The sequence below is a fragment of the Scyliorhinus torazame genome, chromosome 13, assembly GCF_047496885.1.
Source record: "Scyliorhinus torazame isolate Kashiwa2021f chromosome 13, sScyTor2.1, whole genome shotgun sequence".
Lineage (NCBI taxonomy): Eukaryota > Metazoa > Chordata > Chondrichthyes > Carcharhiniformes > Scyliorhinidae > Scyliorhinus > Scyliorhinus torazame.
The window spans coordinates 168,760,827-168,784,625 of record NC_092719.1 but is presented as its reverse complement, the minus strand read 5'-3'; the positions used below and the strand labels follow the sequence as shown (position 1 = coordinate 168,784,625).

The following is a 23,799-nucleotide window of genomic DNA, read 5'->3' as shown; positions in this document are numbered from 1 at the left end:
TTCCTCCAAATACAAATCCCTCACCTTGACCAGCCCCACTTCCCTCCACCTCCTGTATACACTATCCACCCCCCCGTGGCTCAACCCCCCCCTGCTGCCTCTGCCTTTGTAGCAAGGTCCTCCCCACTCTCGGCACCTTCCCCGCCCATACAAAGTCCGAGATGATCGTGTTCCCTTTCCGAGAAAAGGCCTTTGGTACAAAGATCGGGAGAGCCTGAAAGATAAACAAAAACCTCGGCAGAATATTCATTTTCACCACTTGGACCCTCCCTGCCAATGTTAAGTGCAGTGTATCCCACCTCCTAAGATCCTCCCTGGCCTCCTCCACCTCACTGCTCTCCCTATCACCACAACATCTAGCAGTGAATGAAAGGGTGGATTACATTTCCATTTATAAAGGTGTTTAAAACATTTGAGTTAAATCACAGCAAATGCCGTTAAATGTTACAAAGATCTTACTTCCACTCCACATGTCAAAAAAGTCAGTTAATAACAGTTCACCAGTTGACGCTGTAGAATAAAGAGACATTTATATTACATATTAGAAATAATAATGTGGCAATATCAAGTTATAGGAGTATTTACTGATTACATGTTCTCAGGCAATCTACTCACCATTAATGAGAGCAATGTTTAACCCTCTTCCAATGTTGTTCATTATACCATTCATAATTCTATAGGAAGAAAAAAGAGATATCTCAAACAGCAAGTATTAATTTGACCAGGATCTTGAACTTGTGATAAATGCATTGTGTCATGGACACTTTTAACACAGGCTTGTCCAAATGGCGGCCTGCGGGCTGGATGTGGCATCTGATGCCATTCCATGTTCCCTCTGGAACCAGTTTTCTAATTGCTGGCTAAAAGATAAGTTGGATGAGAAGATTCTGCAAAAAACTGCTCCTGATTTCAAAGTCTACTCCTCCCAGTGTTTGATGCAATTGTGGGAGATAAAGAGGTTCTGATTGGAGGAGCAGTGAACACCAGCAGTGGTGAGTTTGTAGGAAACAGGGTTTCTTTTGGTGGAGGTGGTGGGAACCACGATTACCGGGGCCCCAGCAAGAGTGAACCCGAGTACTGGTGCCCCAGGTAGTGGGAACATAGCTGCTGGGCCTCGGGTATTGGCAACATGGGTGTTGGCCCTGGGGAGTGGGAACACGGGTTTCGGGCTCTGGGGAGCGAGAACATGGGTGTCGGGCCCCGGGGAGCGGGAACACTGGTGTCAGGCTCTGGGGATTGGGAACACGGGAGTCGGGCCCCAGGGATTGGGAACACTGCTGTTGGGCCCTGTGGAGCCGGAACACGGGTGTCAAGCTCCGGGGATTGGGAACACCGGTGTCGGGCCCCGGAGATTGGGAACACCAGTGTCATGCTCCGGGGATTGGGAACACCGGTGTCTGGCTCCGAGGATTGGGAACACCGGTGTCAGGCTCCGGGGATTGAGAACACCAGTGTCGAGCCCCGGGGATTGGGAACACCGGTGTCTGGCTCCGAGGATTGGGAACGCCGGTGTCAGGCTCCGGGGATTGAGAACACCAGTGTCGGGCCCCGGGGAGTGGCAACAAGGGTGTCAGGCCCCAGGGATTGTGAACACTGGTGATGGGCCCTGTGGAGCCGGAACACGGGTGTTGGGCTCCGAGAATTGGGAACGCCGGTGTTAGGCACCGGGGATTGGGAACACCGGTGTCGGCCTCCGGGGAGCGGGAATGCAGGCTTTTGCCTTCCTAATTGCCAAATTAACCTGCAAGTTAACTTTAGAGAATCCTGAACTAGGACTCCCACGTCCCTTTGTGTTACTGAATTCGGAAGCCTTTTCCCATTTAGAAAATAGTCTATGCCTCTATTCTTCCTACCAAGTGCCTAACCTCACACTGTTTCACATTGTATTCCATCTGCCACTTCTTTGCCTACTCTCCAAGCCTGTCCAGGTCCTTCTACAACCTCCCTGCTTCTTCAACACAACCTGTCCCTCTACATTTCTTTGTAACATCTGAAAACATAGCAACAATGCCCTCAGTTCCTTCTTCTAGATCATTAATGTATATTGTGAATAGCTGTGGTCCAAACATTGCTGAACACCTGCAAAACACCACTAATCACTGGCTGCCATCCTGTAAAGAACACCCTTATCTCTTCTCTCTGCCTTCTGCCAGTCAGCCAATCTTCTATCCATGCCAGGATCTTACCCATAACACCAAGGGCTCTTAACAGGCATAACAGTCTCCTATGCGGCACCTTGTCAAAGGCCTTCTGGAAATCCAAATAGATCACGTCCACCGGCTCTCCTTTGTCTAACTTCCTTATTACCTCCTCAAAGAATTCTAACAGATTTGTCAAGCATGACCTCCCCTTGACGAAGCCATGCTGACTCAGTCCTATTTCACCATGCACTTCTAAGTATTCTAAACTCTTACAAACAACCAAAATCAAGCTAACCGGCCTATAATTTCTTGTCTTCTGCCTCCCTCCCTTCTTTAACAGCGGTGTTACATTAGCCATTTTCCAATCCCCTGGGACCCTCCCTGCCTCCAGTAATTCTCAAAAGATCACCACCGATGCCTCCACAATCTCCTCAGCTAACTCCTTTAGAACCCTAGGGTGTAGTCCATCCGGTCCGGGTGATTTATCTACTTTCAGACCTTTCAGATTCCCCAGCACCTTCTCCTTAGTGATGGCCACTACACTCACTTCTGCCCCTTGACTCTCTTGAAGTTCTGGTATGCCACTGGTGTCTCCACTGTGAAGACTGATGCAAAGTACCTATTTAGTTCCTCTGCCATTTCTTTGTTTCCTATTACTACTTCTCCATCCTCATTTTCCCAGTTGTCCAATGTCCATTCTTGCCTCTCACTTACTTTTTATATATCAAAAAATCTTTTGCAGGTGGAGATGGAGGAGGTTCGGGTGGCGTTTGGGAAGATGCAACTGGGCAAGGCACCGGGGTCGCATGGGTCCCCGGTAGAGTTTTATAAAAGTTTTTGGATAGGCTGGCGCCGCTTTTGGTGGAAATGTTCAAAGATGCTGTGGTTAAGTGGGTACTCCCGGAGACGATGGGAAAGGCATCCATTTTGTTGTTGTTAAAATAATATAAGGACCCAGTGGAATGTGGGTCTTATAGGCCAATATCACTGCTAAATGATGGATGCCAAGACCCTGGCCAAGGTGTCGATGGTTACGTTGGAAGAGTGCCTTCCGCAGGTGATTCAGGAAGATCAGACGGGGTTCGTAAAGGGTAGGCAGTTGTCTTCGAACTTGCAGCGTTTATTAAATGCGGTGCTCTCTCCATCAGATGGGAGGGAGCCTGGTGTGGTGCTGGTGCTGGACGTGGAGAAGGCATTTGACCATGTAGAGCGTTGCTACTTGTCTGCGATGTTGGAGAGTTTTGCTTTTGGGCCTAAGTTTGTGGCGTGGGTCAAATTGCTAAATAGGGAACCGAAGGCGAGTGTGCACACGAATTAGGTGAATTTGGGATACATTAAGTTACATAGGGGAATGTGGCAGGGGTGCCCCATGTCCCCCCTTCTGTTTGTGCTGGCAATAGATCCCTTAGCCATTGCGCTTAGATGCTCGGACAAGGGGATAGGGGGGGAGAAGTTGGAGAATAGGGTTTCTTTGTATGCTGACGGTTTGTTGTTGTACATCTCCCCCCGGTTCTATGGTGGGGGATATAATGGAGCTGCTCAGGAGGTTTGGGGCGTTTTCAGATTATAAGTTGAACCTGGAAAACGCTGAATATCTTCTGGTGTCTTCTTCAGGGGCAGGTGCGGTCGGGGGGGTTGCTGTCTTGGGTGGCGACTACCCACTTAATGTACCTCGGAGTGCAGGTGGCTCAGGATTGGGCCCGGCTTCGTAAATTGAATTTCACGAACTTGATGGGTAATATCAAGGTGGATTTATTGAGTTGGGAGAGTTTTCCCCTATCATTGGCAGGCCGGGTGCAGGCAGTAAAGATGAATATTTTGCCACGGTTTTTAATCTTATTTCAGTGCCTGCTGGTCTTGTTGCCGAAAACGTTTTTTGTGGGGATCGAACGGTTGATTTTGTTGTTTGTTTGGGCAGGTAAGGTAGCAAGGATTAGGCAGACGGTGCTTCAGAGAGGACGGCAGTCAGAGGGTCTGGCTCTTCCAAACCTATGGTATTATCTTGGTGAATGCCGAGAAGGTGCGGGGTTGGAATAAAGAGCCAGAGGCTTTGTGGGTGAAGATGGAGGCAGGCTCTTGTTAGGGGTCGGGGTTGTGGGCGCTTCCAACGACGCCACTCCCGTTCGAAGTATTCAGGGAGTCCGGTGGTGTGGCCACACTGAAGATATGGAGGCAATTTCGGAAGCACTTTTGGTTAGGGGCGGGGTCGATGTTGATGCCGACCCGAGAGAATCATGTGTTTGAGCTGGTGAGGCTGGTTGCTAGGTTTCAGGGTTGGGAGGGGCGGGCAGTGATGGAGATGAAGGACTTATTTCTAGGAGGGCGATTCGTGGGTTCGGAGGAGTTGTTAGGGAAGGTTGGGATTCTGCGGGAAGGCCTTTAGGTCTACGCAGGTGCTGGACTTTTGCAAAGGAGGTTTTTTTTAACGTTTCCGAAGGTGCCACCTTCCTCGTTGTTGGAGGGGTGTTGACAGTGATGGGGCTGGGGGGGGATTAATCGCGGCGATTTATGGGAGGATGTAGGAGGACAAGGTGTCGTTGGAGGGGATCAAGGCAAAGTGGGAGGAGGAGCTGGGGATGGCACTGGAGGAGGGGTTGTGGTGTGAGGTGTTGCGGAGGGTGAGCGCCTCAACCTCATGTGCGAGGCTGGGGCTGATACTGCTAACGGTGGTGCACGGGGTCCACCTGACAAAGTCGAGGATAAGCCGCTTGTTTGAGGGGGTGGAGGACATTTGCGAGCAGTGTGGGAGGGTTCCGGCCAATCATGTCTGGTCCTGCCCGAAAGTCGGACAGATTTTGGAGGTCGTTTTCTGAGCACCATGTCGGCCATCTTGCACATGGATTTGGAGCCCAGCCCCCTGGGGGCCATATTTGGGGTGTCGGATGTGCCAGGACTGCAGACGGGAATGGGGGCAGATGTTTTAGCCTTAACCTCGCTGTTTGCTCGCAGACGGGTCCTGTTGGGGTGGAGCTCAGCTTCTCCGCCCTCTGCCTCGATATGGCTGGGGAATTTGATGAAGGTCAAGTTTATTTTAAGGGGTGCGAGTTAGGTGTCCACAAGAGCTGGAGTTTGTTTACACTGCATTTTAAAGAGTTGGTTGCCGTCAGCTGCTGGGGAGGGGTAGTGTGCGTCTTTTGTTGGGTGTTATTGGGGTGTCGGGGTTTTTGATGATTTGTTTTGTTAGGTAGTATGCTTAAAATGTTAAAAATCAAATAAAAATATTTTCAAAAAAATATATAATAAATGGTACAACTTTAAAGGTGAGTGACACCACAATTCATCTCTCCGCGAGGGACTTGTGAAATACGCCCTTCAACTGGGGCTCTTAAAAATCGTCTCATAAAAGCTTCATAAAAGACATTCTCTCTTCAGCTTTGACGAAGGGTCATATGGACATGGAAGGCTAACTCTGTTCCTCTATCCACAGATGCTGCCAGACCTGCTGAGATTTTCCAACATTTTATGTCTTATGTTAGATTTAGAATAATCTTCAACAAAATGAACCTCGTAGGATGGTTATAATTCAAAGAACAGGTTAGGCTGAGAAAGGGAAGGTTAGGCTGAGAAAGGGATGGGTAGGGCAGGTCTTTCATTCAGGGCTGGATGCGAAGAACAGAGGGGTTGCAATACTGGTGGGGAAGCGGGTGTCGTTCGAGGCACTGAATATTGTAGCGGATAATGGAGGTCGATATGTGATGGTGAGTGGTAGGTTGCAGGGGACCCGGGTGGTACTGGTGAACGTATATGCCCGAATTGGGATGATGCCGGATTTATGAAACGCATGCTGGGTCGGATTCCGGATCTGGAGGTAGGAAGCTTGATAATGGGGGGGGGACTTCAACACGGTGCTGGACCCAGCACTGGACCGCTCTAGGTCCAGGACGGGTAAGAGGCCGGCTGTGGCCAAGTGGATCCATGGAGGTTTGCCAGTCCGCTGGCCACGGAATTTTTCTTTTTTTCCCACGTCCATAGAGCTTACTCCCGGATAGATTTTTTTCATCTTGAGTAGGGCGCTAATCCCGAAAGTGGAGGGAACGGAATATTCGGTCATAGCCATCTCGGACCACGCCCCGCATTGGGTGGAGCTGGAGTTGGGGGAGGAGAGGGACCAGCGCCCACTGTGGCGCCTCGATGTGGAACTGTTGGCGGATGAGGGGGTGTGCGGGCGGGTGTGGGGGTGTATTGAAAGATACTTGGAGGCCAACGACAACGGGGAGGTGCAGGTGGGGGTAGTCTGGGAGGCGTTGAAGGTGGTGGTCAGGGGAGAGCTAATCTCCATTAGGGCCCACAGGGAGAAGGGAGAGAGGAGGGAGAGGTTGGTGGGGAAGATTTTAAGGGTGGACAGGAGTTATGCAGAGGCCCCCGAGGAGGGGCTCCTTAGGGAGCGACGGAACCTCCAGACGGAATTCGGCCTGATGACCACGGGGAAAGCAGAGGCACAGTGGAGAAAAGCGCATGAGTATGGGGAGAAGGCGAGTCGGATGCTGGCACATCAGCTTCATAAGAGGGAGGCAGTGAGGGAGATTGGTGGAGTTAGGGATAGAGGGGGGAATACGTGGCGGAGTGCGGTGAGAATAAACAAGGTATTTAGGGACTTCTATGGGGATCTGTACAGGTCTGAGCCCCCAGCAGAGGAGGAGGGGATGCGACGATTCCTAGATCAGCTGAGGTTCCCGAGGGTGGAGGAGGAGGAGGTGGCTGGTTTGGAGGTGCCGATTGGACTGGAGGAGCTGGTTAAAGGATTGGGGAGCATGCAGGTGGGGAAGGCCCCGGGGCCGGATGGGTTCCCGGTTGAATTTTACAGGAAATACGTGGACCTGCTGGGCCTGTTGCTAGTGAGGACTTTTAATAAGGCGAGGGAGGAGGGGACCTTGCCCCCGACAATGTCCAGGGCGCTGATTTCTTTGATTTTGAAGCGGGACAAGGATCCATTGCAATGTGGGTCGAATAGACCGATCTCGCTCCTCAATGTTGGCGCTAAGTTGCTGGCGAAGGTGCTGGCTACGAGAATTGAGGACTGTGTCCCAGGGGTGATTCATGAGGACCAGACGGGGTTTGTGAAGGGTAGGCAGCTGAATACTAATGTGCGGAGGCTCCTCAATGTGATTATGATGCCCCCGGTGGAGGGGGAAGCGGAGGTAGTGGCAGCTATGGACGCGGAGAAGGCCTTTGATCAGGTGGAGTGGGAGTATCTTTGGGAAGTGTTGCGGAGGTTTGGGTTCGGGGAGGGGTTCATCAGTTGGGTCAGGCTGCTATATCGAGCCCCTGTGGAGAGTGTGGCTATAAACCGGCGGAGGTCGGAGTACTTTCGGCTGTACCGGGGGACGAGGCAGGGGTGTCCCTTGTCCCCCTTGTTGTTTGCACTGGCAATTGAGCCGCTGGCCATGGCGCTGAGGGAGTCCAGGAAATGGAGGGGATTGGTTCGGGGGAGAGAGGAACACCGGGTGTCGTTGTATGCCGATGACCTGTTGCTGTATGTTGCGGATCCAGTGGAGGGGATGGCGGAGGTCATGCGGATCCTGAGGGAGTTTGGGGACTTTTCGGGGTATAAACTCAACGTAGGGAAGAGTGAGCTCTTTGTGGTGCATTCACAAGGACCAGGGAAGGGGGATAGAAGAGGGCAGAAAGGAGCTTTCAGTACCTGGGGATCCAAGTAGCTAGGAGTTGGGGGGCCCTGCACAAGCTCAATTTGACACGGTTAGTGGAGCAGATGGAGGAGGATTTTAAAAGATGGGATATGCTGCCACTCTCACTAGCGGGTAGAGTGCAGTCGATCAAAATGACGGTCCGTCCGAGGTTTCTCTTTGTGTTCCAGTGCCTTCCCATTTTGATCCCCAAGGCCTTTTTCAAATGGGTAAGCAGGAGCATCATGGGATTTGTGTGGGCGAATAAGACCCCGTGGGTGAAGAGGATGTTTCTGGAGTGTAGCAGGGACAGGGGGGGGGGCTGGCGCTGCTGAATCTATCTGGCTATTATTGGGCAGCCAATGTGGCGAAGATCTGTAAGTGGGTAATGGAGGGAGAGGGGGCAGCGTGGAAGAGGCTAGAGATGGCGTCCTGTGTGGGCACGAGCCTGAGGGCGCTGGTGACGGCAGCGCTGCCGTTCTCGCCGACAAGGTACACCACGAGTCCGGTGGTGGCGGCGACGCTGAAGATCTGGGGGCAGTGGAGGTGACACAGGGGCGAGGTGGGAGCCTCGGTTTGGTCCCTGATTCGGAAGAATCATCGGTTCGTCCCGGGAAGGATGGATTTCGGAGCTGGCATAGGACAGGGATTAGAAGAATGGGGGCCTGTTTATCGATGAGACGTTTGCGTCTAGGGGCGCTGGAGGAGAAGTTTGGGTTACCCCCGGGAAATGCTTTCAGGTACATGCAAATGAGGGCATTTGTGAGGCGGCAGGTGAGGGAATTCCCGCTGCTTCCAGCACGTAGGATTCAGGACAGGGTGATTTCGGTACATGGGTTGGAGAAGGCAAGGTTTCAGCGATTTACCAGGAGCTGCAGGAAGAGGAGGCCTCGGTGGAGGAGTTGAAGGGCAAATGGGAGGAGGAGCTTGGGGAGGAGATAGATGAGGGTCTGTGGGCTGATGCCCCGAGTAGGGTTAATTCTTCCTCCTCTTGCATCAGGCTCAGACTAATACAGTTTAAAGTTACTCACAGAGCGCATATGACAGGGGCGAGGTTGAGTAGGTTCTTTGGGGTGGAGGACAGATGTGGGAGGTGCTTGGGGAGCCCAGCAAATCACGTCCATATGTTCTGGTCGTGTCCGGCGCTGGATGGGTTTTGGAGGGGTTTTGCGAGGACTATGTCCAAGGTGGTGAACGCCCGGGTCAAGCCGAGCTGGGGATTAGCATTATTTGGGGTAGCGGACGAGCCGGGAGTGCAGGAGACGAAAGAGGCCGGTATTCTGGCCTTTGCGTCCCTGGTAGCCTGGCGGAGGATTTTGTTACTGTGGAAAGGTGCAAAGCCCCCTAGTGTGGAAGCTTGGATCAATGACATGGCAGGGTTCATCAAGCTGGAGAGGATAAAGTTTGCCTTGCGAGGGTCTGTGCAAGGGTTCCTCAGGCGGTGGCAACCGTTCCTAGACTATCTCGTGGAGCGTTAGGAGGAGGTCAGCAGCAGCCCAGGGGCGGGGTGGGGGGGGGGTGGGGAGAGAGAGAGGGGGGGTTTCTTTTGGGGTGGCGTTTGGGTTAAGGTGGGGGGTTTCCCTATTTGTCTTATGTTATATGTGGGGTTATTGTATCGGGGGGAATTCCAATGTATAATTTCTGCTTGTTGTCTTTTTGTTTCTTTTTCTTGTTGGGGGGTGGGGGGGGGTTGTTGAAAATTTGTTGGAAAAGTTTGAATAAATATATTTTCCAAAAAAAATAATTCAAAGAACATTTACAATCCAGCTGTGGTCGAGTTATATCTTGCATACTCACACTTTATTATTGAAACAGATGCTGGGTCCAACAACACTGGCTGCCCCACTTACGATTTTAAATGAAAAATGGTTTGCAGGACAACGTATTTGTGAGTCGCACAGGGGCCTCTTAACTTCTGGTTCTGTAAATGTGAAAAGCAAAACATTTCTAATTATAATTCAAAAATGCCTTGGTCGAGAAATTGGTTGATGTCGTTCCTGTTTTTCAGGTATAAAATGGGATCAAAGCTTCCAATATGGCAGGTTTCGAGCATGCACAAGTATGGCTACCTGACATCGGCAAATTCAGAAAGTGAAGTGTGCAGGGACAGTGCTGAAACAAGCATTAGACACTTCACCTCTGCAAATAAGGGACCCAACACCTGTTTGAAGACTGGTTACTGCCCAGCAAAACAGCTCATCCATTTGAGAAGCGTGACCCTCTGGTGGAAATCCAAACACTCCTTCTGGGTGAATCAGCAATTTAGGAGTACTGTGTTCAATGTAGTATACCATAATTGTTGTTCACGGTGTGGTCTTAGCCAAACTGGGGAGACCAAACACAGATGGGGGTGACCACTTTGTGGTCAATTATTCTGACAGAGTTCACAAGTGACAGAAAGTCAAATGCCACAGCTGCTCACAATGTTTTAGGTAAAGGCACGCATGCATGATTTGTCCAGCTACACAGAAAAATCCCTTTGTCACGTTTCTTGGCTGGTTGACCGAAGAATAGGGAACAAGGTGAATGTAGGTGAAATAAAAGTGAACAGGGAAACAACAGTGGGTAGCACTGTTGCTTCATAGCTCCAGGGGCCCAGGTTCGGTTCCTGGCTTGGGTCACTGTCTGTGTGGAGTCTGCACGTTCTCCCCGTGTCTGCGTGGGTTTCCTCTGGGCGCTCCGGTTTCCTCCCACAAGTCCCGAAAGACGTGCTGTCAGGTGAATTGGACATTCTGAATTCTCCCTCTGTGTACCCGAACAGGTGCCGGAATGTGGCGACTAGAGGATTTTCACAGTAACTTCTTTGCAGTGTTAATGTAAGCCTACTTGTGGCAATAAAGATTATTTTAAAAAAACAGTACCTCTCTGTAACCAATCAGGCTGAAGATTTGTAAAACGAACAATGCGAGGACCGAGAAGGAAGGACAGGTTAGGGTGAATGCTCAGGTACAGAAATAAAAATAACGAGAAGGAAAGAAAATTTGACATAGTAAGGAAATCAGAGGCAGAAAGGAAAAGCAAAAAAAATTAGGATCTCCAATAACAATTAAAACTTGAAGAAATGAGACTCCATACTTGTTGTAGTTAATTTTTGATGCCAGAGAGGGCGATTGGCCATCTTATAATGATCATGTTGTTAAAAGGATAATTGGACTAAAATGGACAAGATTTAATTTTCTGTGGTGAGTTAGTTTGAATGTACCAAACTAAAATAAGGCGCTGAATTTGGGGCTATGTTGCTCGGTGGGTACCATCATGCCACAAGGTGATTTTCCTGGAGGGGTGATAGGGGTTGGAAGGACTCCTCACCTGCCAGTACTGAGTAGCCAATTCAGTGGAATTAAAAGCTATGAAACATCTATTATCAAAAACTGACTGAGGTTTTACACTCAGTCTGCGGGCCCCAGAGGTGTTAGGGACTAGGCCAGTTTTCTGGAGGCCGCAGCCAGTTTCTAACCAGAGAGCCACTGTTTCTGGCAGGCTTTGAGGCCTTCCTGGCCTGCCTGGCTACAATTGCGGTCATCATCCATCCTGAGGAGAGATTCCCCTCCACAATTGTGGCCTGGAATTTGAATCAATTTCTAAAATTTAAGAAGTTGAGAGGGGGCATCTCAAAATGGAGGCACTCCTTTTCTCTCTTAGCTGAACTGTGGGCTACTACTCCTGCCACGCTGCAGAGGTCTCTTATTGGACCTACAAGCTTTGAGAGCCCATCTTGACCCCCAATTGGGCAATTCAGTAACTGTTTCTGCGGTGTGCAGGGTCGTGACACCCATTTGACCCCAATGTGAGGGACCCAACCCAAAGCCCTACCAAATAACATTGTGCCTTTCAATACATTTCATTGGTGAGTGAGTGAGAAGTCACCTTCACAAAGCTACGAGTGGAACGGTGTATCTCAAATAGCAAATTGTGGCTTTCCGCATTCAACTGTGCATCTATTTGACCAGAAATTGCTGCAACATTTGTGAATAAATAACAGAAAGCACATTTACCTCACTATTATTTTGTTAGCTAATTGTGGGCAAATTCATCTCAGTGATGCCATGAAATGGCTGAATACACTGGATACTGAAAAGGCTATGATCCCAGACAGGATTTCGGCAACACTGAAGACTTGTGCTCCAGAACGTGCCGCACCCCTAGCCAAGCTGTTCCAGTACAACTACAACACTGGCATCTACCCAGCAATGTGACAAATTGCCCAGATGTGCCCTGTACACAAGAAACAGGTCAAATCCAACCCATCCAATTACCGCCCCATCAGTTTACTCTCAATCATCAGTAGAGGGGTCATCAACAGTGCTATTCAGCAACATTTATTCAGCAATACTCTGTTCACTGACACTCAGTTTGGGTTCCGCCAGGGTCACTCAGCTTCTGACCTCATAACAGCCTTGGTTCAAACATGGACACAATAATAATAATCTTTATTGTCACAAGTAGGTGTACAATAACACTGCAATGAAGTTACTGTGAAAAGCCCCTAGTCGCCACACTCCGGCGCCTGTTTGGGCTCACAGAGGGAGAATTCACCTAACAGCACGTCTTGCAGGACTGAACTGAAAAGCTGAACTTCAGAAGTGAGGTGAGAGTGACTGCCCTTGACATCAAGGCAGCATTTGACCAAATGTGATATCAAGGAGCTCTAGCAAAACTGGAGTCAAAGGGAATCGGGGAAAACCCACCGCTGGTTGAAGTCATACCTAGGACAAAGGAAAATGGTTGTGGTGGTTAGAGGTCAATCATCTCTGTTTGAGTGATGCATTTTGGAAGGAGTAACAAGACAAGGCAGTACTCAATGATTGGCAGGACAATAGGAAGCTCAGAGGAACAGAGGGATCTTGGAGTGCTTGTCCACGATCCCTGAAGGGTGCAGGACAGCTGAATAGGATAGTTAAGAAGGCATATGGGGCACCTGCCTTTATCAGTTGTGGTATAGATTATAAGAGCAGAGAGGTTATGTTACTTGTACAGGACTTTGGTTAGGTTACAGCTGGAGTGCTGCATTCAGTTCTGATCACTGTGCTATGGGAAGGATGTGATTGCACTAGAGAGGGTGCAGAGGAGATTCACCAGGATGTTGCCTGGGATGGGGCATTTTAGCGATGAAGAGAGGTTAGATAAGCTTGGGTTATTTTCTTTGGGACAGAGAAGGCTGAGAGGGGATCTGATTGAGGTGTATAAGATTATGAGGAGCAGAACAGCACGGTGGCACAGTGGTTAGCACTGCTGCATCACAGCGCTGAGGTCCCAGGTTCGATCCCGGCTCTGGGTCACTGTCCATGTGGAGTTTGCAGATTCTCCCCGTGTTTGCGTGGGTTTCGCCCCCACAACCCAAAGATGTGCAGGTGGACTGGCCACGCTAAATTGCCCCTTAATTGGAAAAAATTAATTGGGTATTCTAAATTAAAAAAAAAAAGATTATGAGGAGCATAGACAGGGTGGATAGTTGAAGGGACAATAACAAGGAGGCATAATTTTAAGGTGAAAGGCAGGAGGTATGTAGAAGATTTGAGAAAAATAAATTTCAACAAGAGGGTGGTGGGAATCTGGAATGTACTGCCTGGGAGGGTAGTTGAGGCAGGAAACCTCATAATCTTTAAAAGGTACCTGGATGAGCACTTGAAATGTCATAACATTCAAGGCTAGGGTCAAGTGCAAGGGCAGCACGGTAGCATTGTGAATAGCACAATTGTTTCACAGCTCCAGGGTCCCAGGTTTGATTCCGGCTTGGGTCACTGTCTGTGCGGAGTCTGCACATCCTCCCCGTGTGTGCGTGGGTTTCCTCCGGGTGCTCCGGTTTCCTCCCACAGTCCAAAGATGTGCAGGTTGGGTGGATTGGCCATGATAAATTGCCCTTAGTGTCCAAAATTGCCCTTAGTGTTGGGTGGGGTTACTGGGTTATGGGGAGAGGGTGGAGGTGTTGACCTTGGGTAGGGTGCTCTTTCCAAGAGCTGGTGCAGACTTGATGGGCCGAATGGCCTCCTTCTGCGCTGTAAATTCTATGAAGTGCTGGGAAGTGGGATTAGTGGAGATTTAGAGTAGTTTTTGTCAGCGCAGGCTTAATGGGCCAAAGGGCCTCTTCTGTACTGTATGATTCTGAACTGCAGGAGTTCCTCAGGGTAGTATCCGATGTCCAATCATCTTCAGATGCTTTATCATGACCTTCCTGCCATCATATGGTAACAAGTGGGGATGTTCACTGATCTCTGCACAATGTTCAGCACCATTTGTGACTCCTCAGATAATGAAGCAGTCCATGTCCAAATGCAGCAAGACCTGGACAATATCCAGGCTTGGACTGACACATGTCAAGCAACATTCGCTCCACAAAAGTGCCAGGCAATGGCCATCTCCAACAAGAGAGGATCTAACCATCGTCCCTTGACTTTCAATTGCATTACCATTGCTGAACCCCATCAACATCTTGGGGATACCTTTGATCGGAAACTGAACTGGATGACATATAGTAATACTGTGGCTACAAGAGCAGGTCAAAAGCTAGGAATCATGTGGTGAGTAACTCACCTCCTGACTTCCCAAAGCCTGTCCACCATCTACATTGCACAAGTCGGAAGTGTAATGGAATACTCTCCACTTGCCTGGATGAGTGCAGCTGCATCAACACTCAAGAAGCTCAACACCATCCAGGCCAAAGCAGCTTGATTACCCCTTCCACAAACATTCAATCCCTTCACTACCGACGCACAGTGTCAGCAGTGTGCACCATATACAAGATGCACTGCAGCACCTTCCAAACCCATACTGCTACCAGCTAGAAGGATAAGGGCAACAGATACATGGGAACATCACCACATACAAGTTCCTCTCCAAGTCACACACCATCCTGACTTGGAAATATATTGCCTTTCTTTCACTGCCGCTGGGTCAAAATCACTCCCTAACAGCACTGTGGGTCCACCTACACTGCAGGGACTGCAGCGGTTCAAGAAGGCAGTACACCACCACCTTCTCAAGGGCAACTAAGAATAGGCAATAAATGCTGACCTAGATAGTGATGCCCACATCCCATAAATGTACAGATGGACTTCCGGTGGCGGTTATGAGGGTGTAGGTCGCACATTTGATGGCTCCCGTATTGGTCGGACTTTTGGACCTGTTCCCCCGACTTTTTTGCGCTTTTGAGCGTGGAACTGGAAAGCAATAGTACTCAGGCACTGAACCCATACAGAGTTGCATGGACTTAAGAAGCCGGAGGGACCGTAAACAGCAGAAGTAGTCAAGCAAGGGCACGGTGGAGGCTGTGAGAGAGATCAACATGGCCGATGTCCAGAGCAAGGCGCCGACAGCCCAGCCTACAATGGAGCAGCTGCTACAGACCATGCAGGAGGGCTTTTTACCTCTGAAGCGCGATAACTTGGAGCCGCTCCAGAAGTCGATGGACCGATTGGAAGAAAGGCTGGATGATCAGGCTGAGAACCTCCAGAAGCTGGAGAAGACGGTGGAGGAGCAGGCCGACTTTGAAACGGTGGCGGACGTGGAGATTCGGAGGTTGAGTGGTCAGCAAAAAATGCTCCTGGAAAGGCTGGAGGACCTGGACAACAGATCTCGCCGGCAGAATGTAAGAATCGTTGGCCTCCCGGAGGGGGCTGAGGGGCTGGATGCTGCCGTGTATGTGGACGGTATGTTTCAGAAGCTGCAGGGGAACGAGATATTCCCTCACCCGCCGGTGGTGGACAGGGCACACAGGGTGCAGGTGAGGTAGCCGCAACGAGGGGCTCCCGCACGAGCGATGGTGGTCCGGTTCCACAGGTACCTGGACAAGGAGCGGGTTCTGCAATGGGCCAAGAGCACGCGGAGCTGTACCTGGGACAATAGCACCCTGCGTGTTTACCAAGACCTGAGCACTGAGGTGGCCAGGAGGAGGGGAGGCTACAGGCAGGTGAAGGAGATTTTGTACAAGAACAAGGTGAAATTCGGGCTGCTTTTTCCGGCGCGACTGTGGGTTACGTATGAGAGTCAGCACCACAATTTCGAGGAACCCGAGGAGGCGATGGACTTTGTTAAGAAGCAAGGGCTGGCCCTGAGCTGAGGACTCTTGGACTCATGGTAGAACTTTTAAGTCTATTTTGTTTCTCTGACACTGTGAGAGATGCCTGCATGCTTGGGTCCGTTCTTTTCGTTTTTTCAACCTTTTTAGCTGGAAGTATTTTGGTTGTGATGTGTTTTTCTTGTTCTTTTTCGTGGTTTCCTTGAATGTTTCCTTTTTGGGTTACATGTTGGTTGGAGTTTTGGTAGGGGGAAAATATAAAAAAGAAAATAGTTAAAAAGGTGCGGTTATGTTGGGGGTTTGGGGGGAATTGTTTGCAATCTTTTTCTGTGTGTGGAGGGGAAGGGCTGGGAGTGCCTGGTACTTCTTATTTTTACATAGATTTAACAGTGCAGAAGGAGGCCATTCAGCTCATCGAGTCTGCACCGGCTCTTGGAAAGAGCACCCTACCCAAGGTCAACACCTCCACCCTATCCCCATAACCCAGTAACCCCACCCAACACTAAGGGCAATTTTGGACACTAAGGGCAATTTATCATGGTCAATCCACCTAACCTGCACATCTTTGGACTGTGGGAGGAAACCGGAGCACCCGGAGGAAACCCACGCACACACGGGGAGGATGTACAGACTCCGCACAGACAGTGACCCAAGCCGGAATCGAACCTGGGACACTGGAACTGTGAAGCAATTATGCTATCCACAATGCTACCGTGCTGCCCACGGTATCTCTATCTGTTTGATTTAAATTGCGCTATTGTTGGGGATTTTTCTGACTTCGATAGAGTATTTGTTTAAGCAGGCCTGGTTTGGGGAAGTGGTATGGATGGGCCGGGGGGAGGGGAGCCAGGGAACAATGGGTGAGAGATGCGCTGGCACCAAAGCTGGGAGCCTACCAGGCTAGCTGGGTGGGCTAGTCAACGGAAGCCAGGTGGGGGGTTTCATATAGTTAGATTAGAGCAGGGGTTAGGTGGTAGGATGGTGTTGCTGGGCGGGGGGGGGGTGGGGGGGGGGGGGGGGTGGGGGGGGGGGGGGGTGGCGAGGGGGGGGAGTTGATCTGCTGACAAGGATGGAAATTGGACATGGCAACAGTGGGGAGGTCATGGGTGGAGCCGGCCAGGAGGCGGGCCGGAGGATGCGCGACACATGGCTGGGGGGCTGGCCAAGGAAAGGGGATGGCTGATTGGCAAAGGGGGGGGGCGAAGTGCCCTCCAACCAGGCTGATCACCTGGAATGTTAGAGGGCTAAACGGGCCAGTGAAGAGGGCATGTGTGTTCGCGCATTTGAGGGTTCTGAAGGTGGACGTAGCCATGCTGCAGGAGACGCACCTGAAAGTGGCAGACCAGGTTAGGCTAAGGAATGGCTGGGTTAGTCAGGTCTTTCATTCGGGGCTCGACACCAAGACTAGGGGGGTTGTGATCCTGATTAATAAAAGGGTTCAATTTGAGGCGGAGGGGACAGTTGAGGATGGGGAGGCAGATTTGTTATGGTGACGGGTAAGCTCGAAGGGGTGAGAGTAGTCCTGGTTAGTATCTATGCCCCTAATTGGGACGATGTGGATTTTATCAGGAGGTTGCTAGGGAAGATCCCCGACCTGGACTCGCGCAAACTGATCATGGGTGGGGACTTTAACAGTCCTGGACCCGAGCCTGGATCGGTCGTGTTCAAAAACGGGCAGGTTGCCAGCGATGGCAAAGGAACTGAGAGGGTTCATGGAGCAAATGGGGGGAGCTGATCCGTGGAGATTTAGCCGGCCGTCGGCGAGGGAGTTTTCGTACTACTCCCACGTACACAAGGTCTATTCCAGAATTGATTGCTTTGTCATGCTGGACGGGGGGAGGGGGGGCAGGATATTCGGCAATTACCATATCGGACCATGCTCCGCACTGGACAGATCTACAGATTTGTAAGGATAGCTTTCAGCGCCCACAATGGAGGCTGGAAGTTGGATTGCTAGCAGACGAGGCGGTGTGTGAGAGACTCAGGAAATGCATGCAGAATTACCTGCAGGTAAATGGTACCGGAGAAGTCTCAGCAGCGGTGCTCTGGGAGGCACTGAAGGCAGTGGTGAGAGGGGAGCTGATCTCAATCCGGGCTCATAGGGACAGGACAGAGAGGGCAGAAATGGACCGACTGGTTAAGGAAATGTTATGGACGGACAGGAGCTCCGAGGCCAGAGTTACTCAGGAAACGACAGAGGCTGCAGGCTGAGTTCGGAATGTTGACTACATACAAGCTTAGAAAGGCAAAAGGCGCGATATATGAGCATGGCGAGAAAGCCAGCAGAATGCTCGCGCAACAACTAAGGAAGAGAGAAGCGGCTAGGGAGATAGGAAGGATAGCGGATGGGGAGGGAAATCTGGTGGGGGACCCGGCAGGGCTGAACAAGGTGTTTAGGGACTTTTATAGTAAGCTGTACACTTCAGAACCCCCCAGGGGACCAAAGGGGATGAGGCGATTCCTGGACAGACTGACCTTTCCAAGAGTAGGTAGGGGGGTGGTAGACGGACTAGGGGCCCTGGTCAGGATCGAAGAGGTATTGGGGGGCCTGAATGTCATGCAGTCGGGTAAAGACCCGGGGCCGGATGGGTATCCGGTGGAGTTTTATAAAACGTTTGCCGAGATAGTGGGGCCGGTGCTGGTCAGGGTTTTCAACGAGGCAAGAGACAGAGGGGTTCGACCCCCGACGATGTCGCAGGCCACTATTTCGCTTATTCTGAAACGGGATAAAGACCTGGAAGCTTATGGGTCTTACAGACCAATCTCTTTGACAACGTAGACGCTAAATTACTGGCCAAGATCTTGGCGACTAGAATTGAGGACTGTGTACCGGACGTAATTGCGGAGGACCAAACCGGGTTCGTAAAGGGTAGGCAACTGGTGGCCAATCTAAGAAGGCTGCTTAATGTGATTCTGATGCCCACGGAGAGCAGGAAGGCAGAGATAGAGGTAGCTATGGATGCGGAAAAGGCTTTTGACCAGGTTGAGTGGGACTATCTGTGGGAGGTGCTGGGATGGTTTGGGTTCAGGGAGGGGTTCATTGACTGGGTTAGGCAGTTATATCAGGCCCCAGAGGCTAGTGTAAGGACGAACAGGACGACATCAGATTATTTCAGACTGCACAACGGGACAAGACAGGTTTGCCCTCTGTCCCCACTGCTGTTCGCGCTGGTCATAGAGCCCCTGGCAATTGCTCTGAGAGCTTCAAGGGACTGGAAAGGGCTGGTCCAGGGGGGAGTGGAACATAAAGTCTCGTTATATGCGGATGACCTGCTCTTATACGTATCGGACCCAATGGTGGGGATGGACGGTATCATGGAAACCCTGAGGGAATTTGGCCAGTGTTCAGGATATAAACTGAACGTGGCGTCGAGCGAGTTGTTCGGAATTCAGGCGAGGGGGCAGGAGAGTAGGCTGAAGGGGTTGCCGTTCAGGCTGGTAGGAGAAAGCTTCAGATACTTGGGGATACAGGTGGCATGGGACATAAGAACATAAGAACTAGAAGCAGGAGTAGGCCATCTGGCCCCTCGAGCCTGCTCCACCATTCAATGAGATCATGGCTGATCTTTTGTGGACTCAGCTCCACCTTCCGGCCCGAACACCATAACCCTTAATCCCTTTATTCTTCAAAAAACTATCTATCTTTATCTTAAAAACATTTAATGAAGGAGCCTCTACTGCTTCACTGGGCAAGGAATTCCATAGATTCACAACCCTTTGGGTGAAGAAGTTCCTGCTAAACTCAGTCCTAAATCTACTTCCCCTTATTTTGAGGCTATGCCTCCTAGTTCTGCTTTCACCCGCCAGTGGAAACAACCTGCCCGCATCTATCCTATCTATTCCCTTCATAATTTTATATGTTTCTATAAGATCCCCCCTCATCCTTCTAAATTCCAACAAGTACAGTCCCAGTCTACTCAACCTCTCCTCATAATCCAACCCCTTCAGCTCTGGGATTAACCTAGTGAATCTCCTCAGCACACCCTCCAGTGCCAGTACGTCCTTTCTCAAGTAAGAAGACCAAAACTGAACACAATACTCCAGGTGTGGCCTCACTAACACCTTATACAATTGCAGCATAACCTCCATAGTCTTAAACTCCATCCCTCTAGCAATGAAGGACAAAATTCCATTTGCCTTCTTAATCACCTGTTGCACCTGTAAACCAACTTTTTGCGATTCATGCACTAGCACACCCAGGTCTCTCTGCACAGTTACATGTTTTAATATTTTATCATTTAAATAATAATCCCTTTTGATGTTATTCCTACCAAAATGGATAACCTCACATTTGTCAACATTGTATTCCATCTGCCAGACCCTAGCCCATTCACTTAGCCTATCCAAATTCCTCTTGCAGACTTCCAGTATCCTCTGCACTTTTGCTTTACCACTCACCTTAGTGTTGTCTGCAAACTTGGACACATTGCCCTTGGTCCCCAACTCCAAATCATCTATGTAAATTGTGAACAGTTGTGGGCCCAACACTGATCTCTGAGGGACACCACTAGCTACTGATTGCCAACCAGAGAAACACCCATTAATCCCTTCTCTTTGCTTTCTATTAATTAACCAATCCTCTATCCATGCTACTACTTTCTCCTTAATGCCATGCATCTTTATCTTATGCACAACCTTTTGTGTGGCACCTTATCAAAGGCTTTCTGGAAATCCAGATATACCACATCCATTGGCTCCCCGTTATCTACCGCACTGGTAATGTCCTCAAAAAATTCCACTAAATTAGTTAGGCATGACCTGCCCTTTATGAACCCATGCTGCGTCTGCCCAATGGGACAATTTCCATCCAGATGCCTCGCTATTTCTTCCTTGATGATAGATTCCAGCATCTTCCCTACTACTGAAGTTAAGCTCACTGGCCTATAATTACCCGCTTTCTACCTTCCTCCTTTTTTAAACAGTGGTGTCACGTTTGCTAATTTCCAATCCGCCGGGACCACCCCAGAGTCTAGTGAATTTTGGTAAATTATCACTAGTGCATTTGCAATTTCCCTAGCCATCTCTTTTAGCACTCTGGGATGCATTCCATCAGGGCCAGGAGACTTGTCTACCTTTAGCCCCGTTAGCTTGCCCATTACTACCTCCTTGGTGATAACAATCCTCTCAAGGTCCTCACCTGTCATAGCCTCATTTCCATCAGTCACTGGCATGTTATTTGTGTCTTCCACTGTGAAGACCGACCCAAAAAACCTGTTCAGTTCCTCAGCCATTTCCTCATCTCCCATTATTAAATCTCCCTTCTCAACCTCTAAAGGACCAATATTTACCTTAGACACTTTTTTTTGTTTTATATATTAGTAGAAACTTTTACTATCTGTTTTTATATTCTGAGCAAGTTTACTCTCATAACCTATCTTACTCTTCTTTATAGCTTTTTTAGTAGCTTTCTGTTGCCCCCTAAATATTTCCCAGTCCTCTAGTCTCCCACTAATCTTTGCTACTTTGTATGTTTCTTCCTTCAATTTGATACTCTCCCTTATTTCCTTAGATATCCACGGTCGATTTTCCCTCTTTCTACCGTCCTTCCTTTTTGTTGGTATAAGCCTTTGCTGGGCACTGTGAAAAAGAAGCTCAACCTGTCCCAACTGGTGGAACGAGTGAGGGAGGAGGTTCGGAGTTGGGATGCGCTCCTGCTGTCACTAGCGGGGAGGGTGCAGACTGTTAAGATGACGATTCTCCCGAGATTCTTGTTCATATTTCAGTGTCTCCCCGTTTTCATCCCGAGGTCCTTCTTTAAGAGGCTGAATAAAATTATCCTGGGATTTGTCTGGGCGGGAAAGTCCCTACGGGTGAGGAAGGTGATGCTTGAAAGGAACAGAGGGGCAGGGGGGCTGGCGTTGCCGAACTTCAGCAATTATTACTGCGCGGCCAACATAGCGATGATAAGGAAATAGATGGCTGCTTCGTGCAGGGGCACCAGTTTGGCAGCCCTGGTTACGGTGCCTCTGCCGCTCCCGCCGGCGCAGTACTCCACCAGCCCTATAGAGGTGGCGGCTCTGCGGATCTGGGGCCAGTGGAGGAGGCATATAGGGGGAGTGAGAGCATCGGTGTGGACCCCAATCTGCGGTAATCACCGATTTGCCCCGGGGAACATGGACGGTGGGTATCGACTGTGGCGGAGGGCGGGGATTACGAGGGTGGGTGATCTGTTCTTGGAAGGGAGCTTCCCAAGCATGAGGGCATTGGAGGGGAAGTTTGGGCTGGCGGGAGGGAATGACTTTAGATACTTGCAGGTGCGGGATTTCGTGCGCAGACTGGTGCCGTCCTTCCCACGCTTCCTGCCAAAGGGGAGGCAGGACAGGGTAGTATCGAGGGGAGAGGTAGATGAGGGTAGAGTCTCAGATATTTACAAATAAATAATGGGAGCAGAGGATACACAGACTGAGGACCTGAAGCTTAACTGGGAAGAGGAGCTCCTGGGGAGATGGAGGACGGTATTTGGGCAGAAGCGTACAGATATACTGGTTTAATTGAAATTTCCAAGAATTTGTATGCTTTCGGTTGGCATAAACAGGCTAAGAACATTGGTTGAGATGATTCTTTGAACAAAAAAACCCTCTGAAATTTAAAATTAAAAAAGTGTGGTGAACGTATTACAGCTACCATTCACCATTGTATTGCATTACATTTCATTGTATTATGTTGGTGCCCTTGTGGCTCCGCCTATGGCTCCGCTCCATTTGGGGGAGGTATATAGATCTGCAGCCTGCAGGCGGCACTCAGTGCAGAGCAGTCGCAGGCAGGCACAGTTCTAGCTGATTAAAACCACTGTTCACTTCAACTCTCCGTCTCGTGGGAATTGATGTTCGCATCAATTTAATTCAATATCGCTAAGGAAGCAGCCCTCAAACCTGATCGACTGGAATTCGACCCTCAGGCAGCAGAAGCCAAAGGAATTTTTTCGCACTGGCTCTGCTGTTTTAAGGCCTACCTTGCCACCTCCTCCTCGCCCACCGTTACCGAGGAACAGAAACTGAGTCTCCTCCACGCCCGGGTGAGCCACAGACTCTCCGTGCAGATCGAGGAAGTGACCACGTACGCAGACTCGGTCGCGATCCTGAAAAGGAAGTATGTGAGGCCGGTGAACGAAGTCTTTGCGCGGCATCTCCTCACCACTCGTCGTCAACGCCCCGGGGAATCGCTGGAGGAATACCTACGCGACCTGAAGGTACTCGCTCGAAACTGCAATTATAAGGACTTCATGGCCTCGCAGCATATGGAACTCGCCATCCGGGACACCTATGTGGCTGGAGTCTGGTCCAACTGCGTCAGACAGCGCTTGCTCAAAAAGGGTGCCCTCGACCTGGAAGAGACGGTAAAACTATCTACCTCCTTAGAAGTAGCATTTCAGAGCCTCAGTGCTCTCCCCTCCGACCACACGATCCCCTTGTGGACACCTGACCAGAGGGTGCCCCAGGCCTGTGCCGCGCGGCTGCCCGCCCAACCCGGGGGGCTGCCTGCTATTTCTGCGGCCAGAACCAGCACCTCAGGCAGCGTTGCCCGGCTCGGAATGCGGCCTGTAGCGACTGCGGCAACAAAGGACACATTGCCAAAGTCTGCCTGGCCAGATCCAAATCTTCTAAATCACAGGCCCGACTTTCAGACTCACAGGCCCGCAGACCCCGCCTGCCAGTACCACCCCATTCGGATGCGTCATCAGCCTCATGCTGTCCGTGGGGGCAGCCATCTTTAACCCTACCCAACACGTGTGACTCATGGGGGCTGCCATCTTGGCCGCCATCTTCAACGCCGCCTGACACGTGCGACCGACGGGGGCCGCCATCTTGGCCGCCATCTCCAACGCCGCCCGACACGTGCGACCAATGGGGGCAGCCATCTTGGGACCACCTCCGACCACGCCGGCTACCCGCAGCCCGGTGCTGTCACCCTCGACCAGTCATGGCCCAAGCACCTCAGCAACTTGATGATGACCGTCCGGGTCAATGGGCACGAAATGCCCTGCCTGTTTGACTCTGGGAGCACGGAGAGCTTTGTACAT

The 23,799-nt window shown here is 50.4% G+C and overlaps 1 protein-coding gene across 3 annotated transcripts in view; it reads right to left on the bottom strand.

The window, feature by feature from the left end:
• The window catches only part of LOC140388354 (protein FAM3C-like), a 91,851-nt gene that overhangs the window by 22,268 nt on the left and 45,784 nt on the right, over positions 1–23,799 (bottom strand). For 2 of the 3 annotated variants that reach the window (XM_072472376.1, XM_072472378.1), the window contains 3 exons: positions 9,563–9,686; positions 616–674; positions 460–510 (listed from right to left, as the gene is read on the bottom strand). In XM_072472376.1, the coding sequence (XP_072328477.1) occupies positions 460–510; positions 616–674; positions 9,563–9,686 (234 nt within the window). The remainder of the gene's footprint in view (positions 1–459; positions 511–615; positions 675–9,562; positions 9,687–23,799) is intronic. The other variant, XM_072472377.1, reaches the window with a different exon arrangement.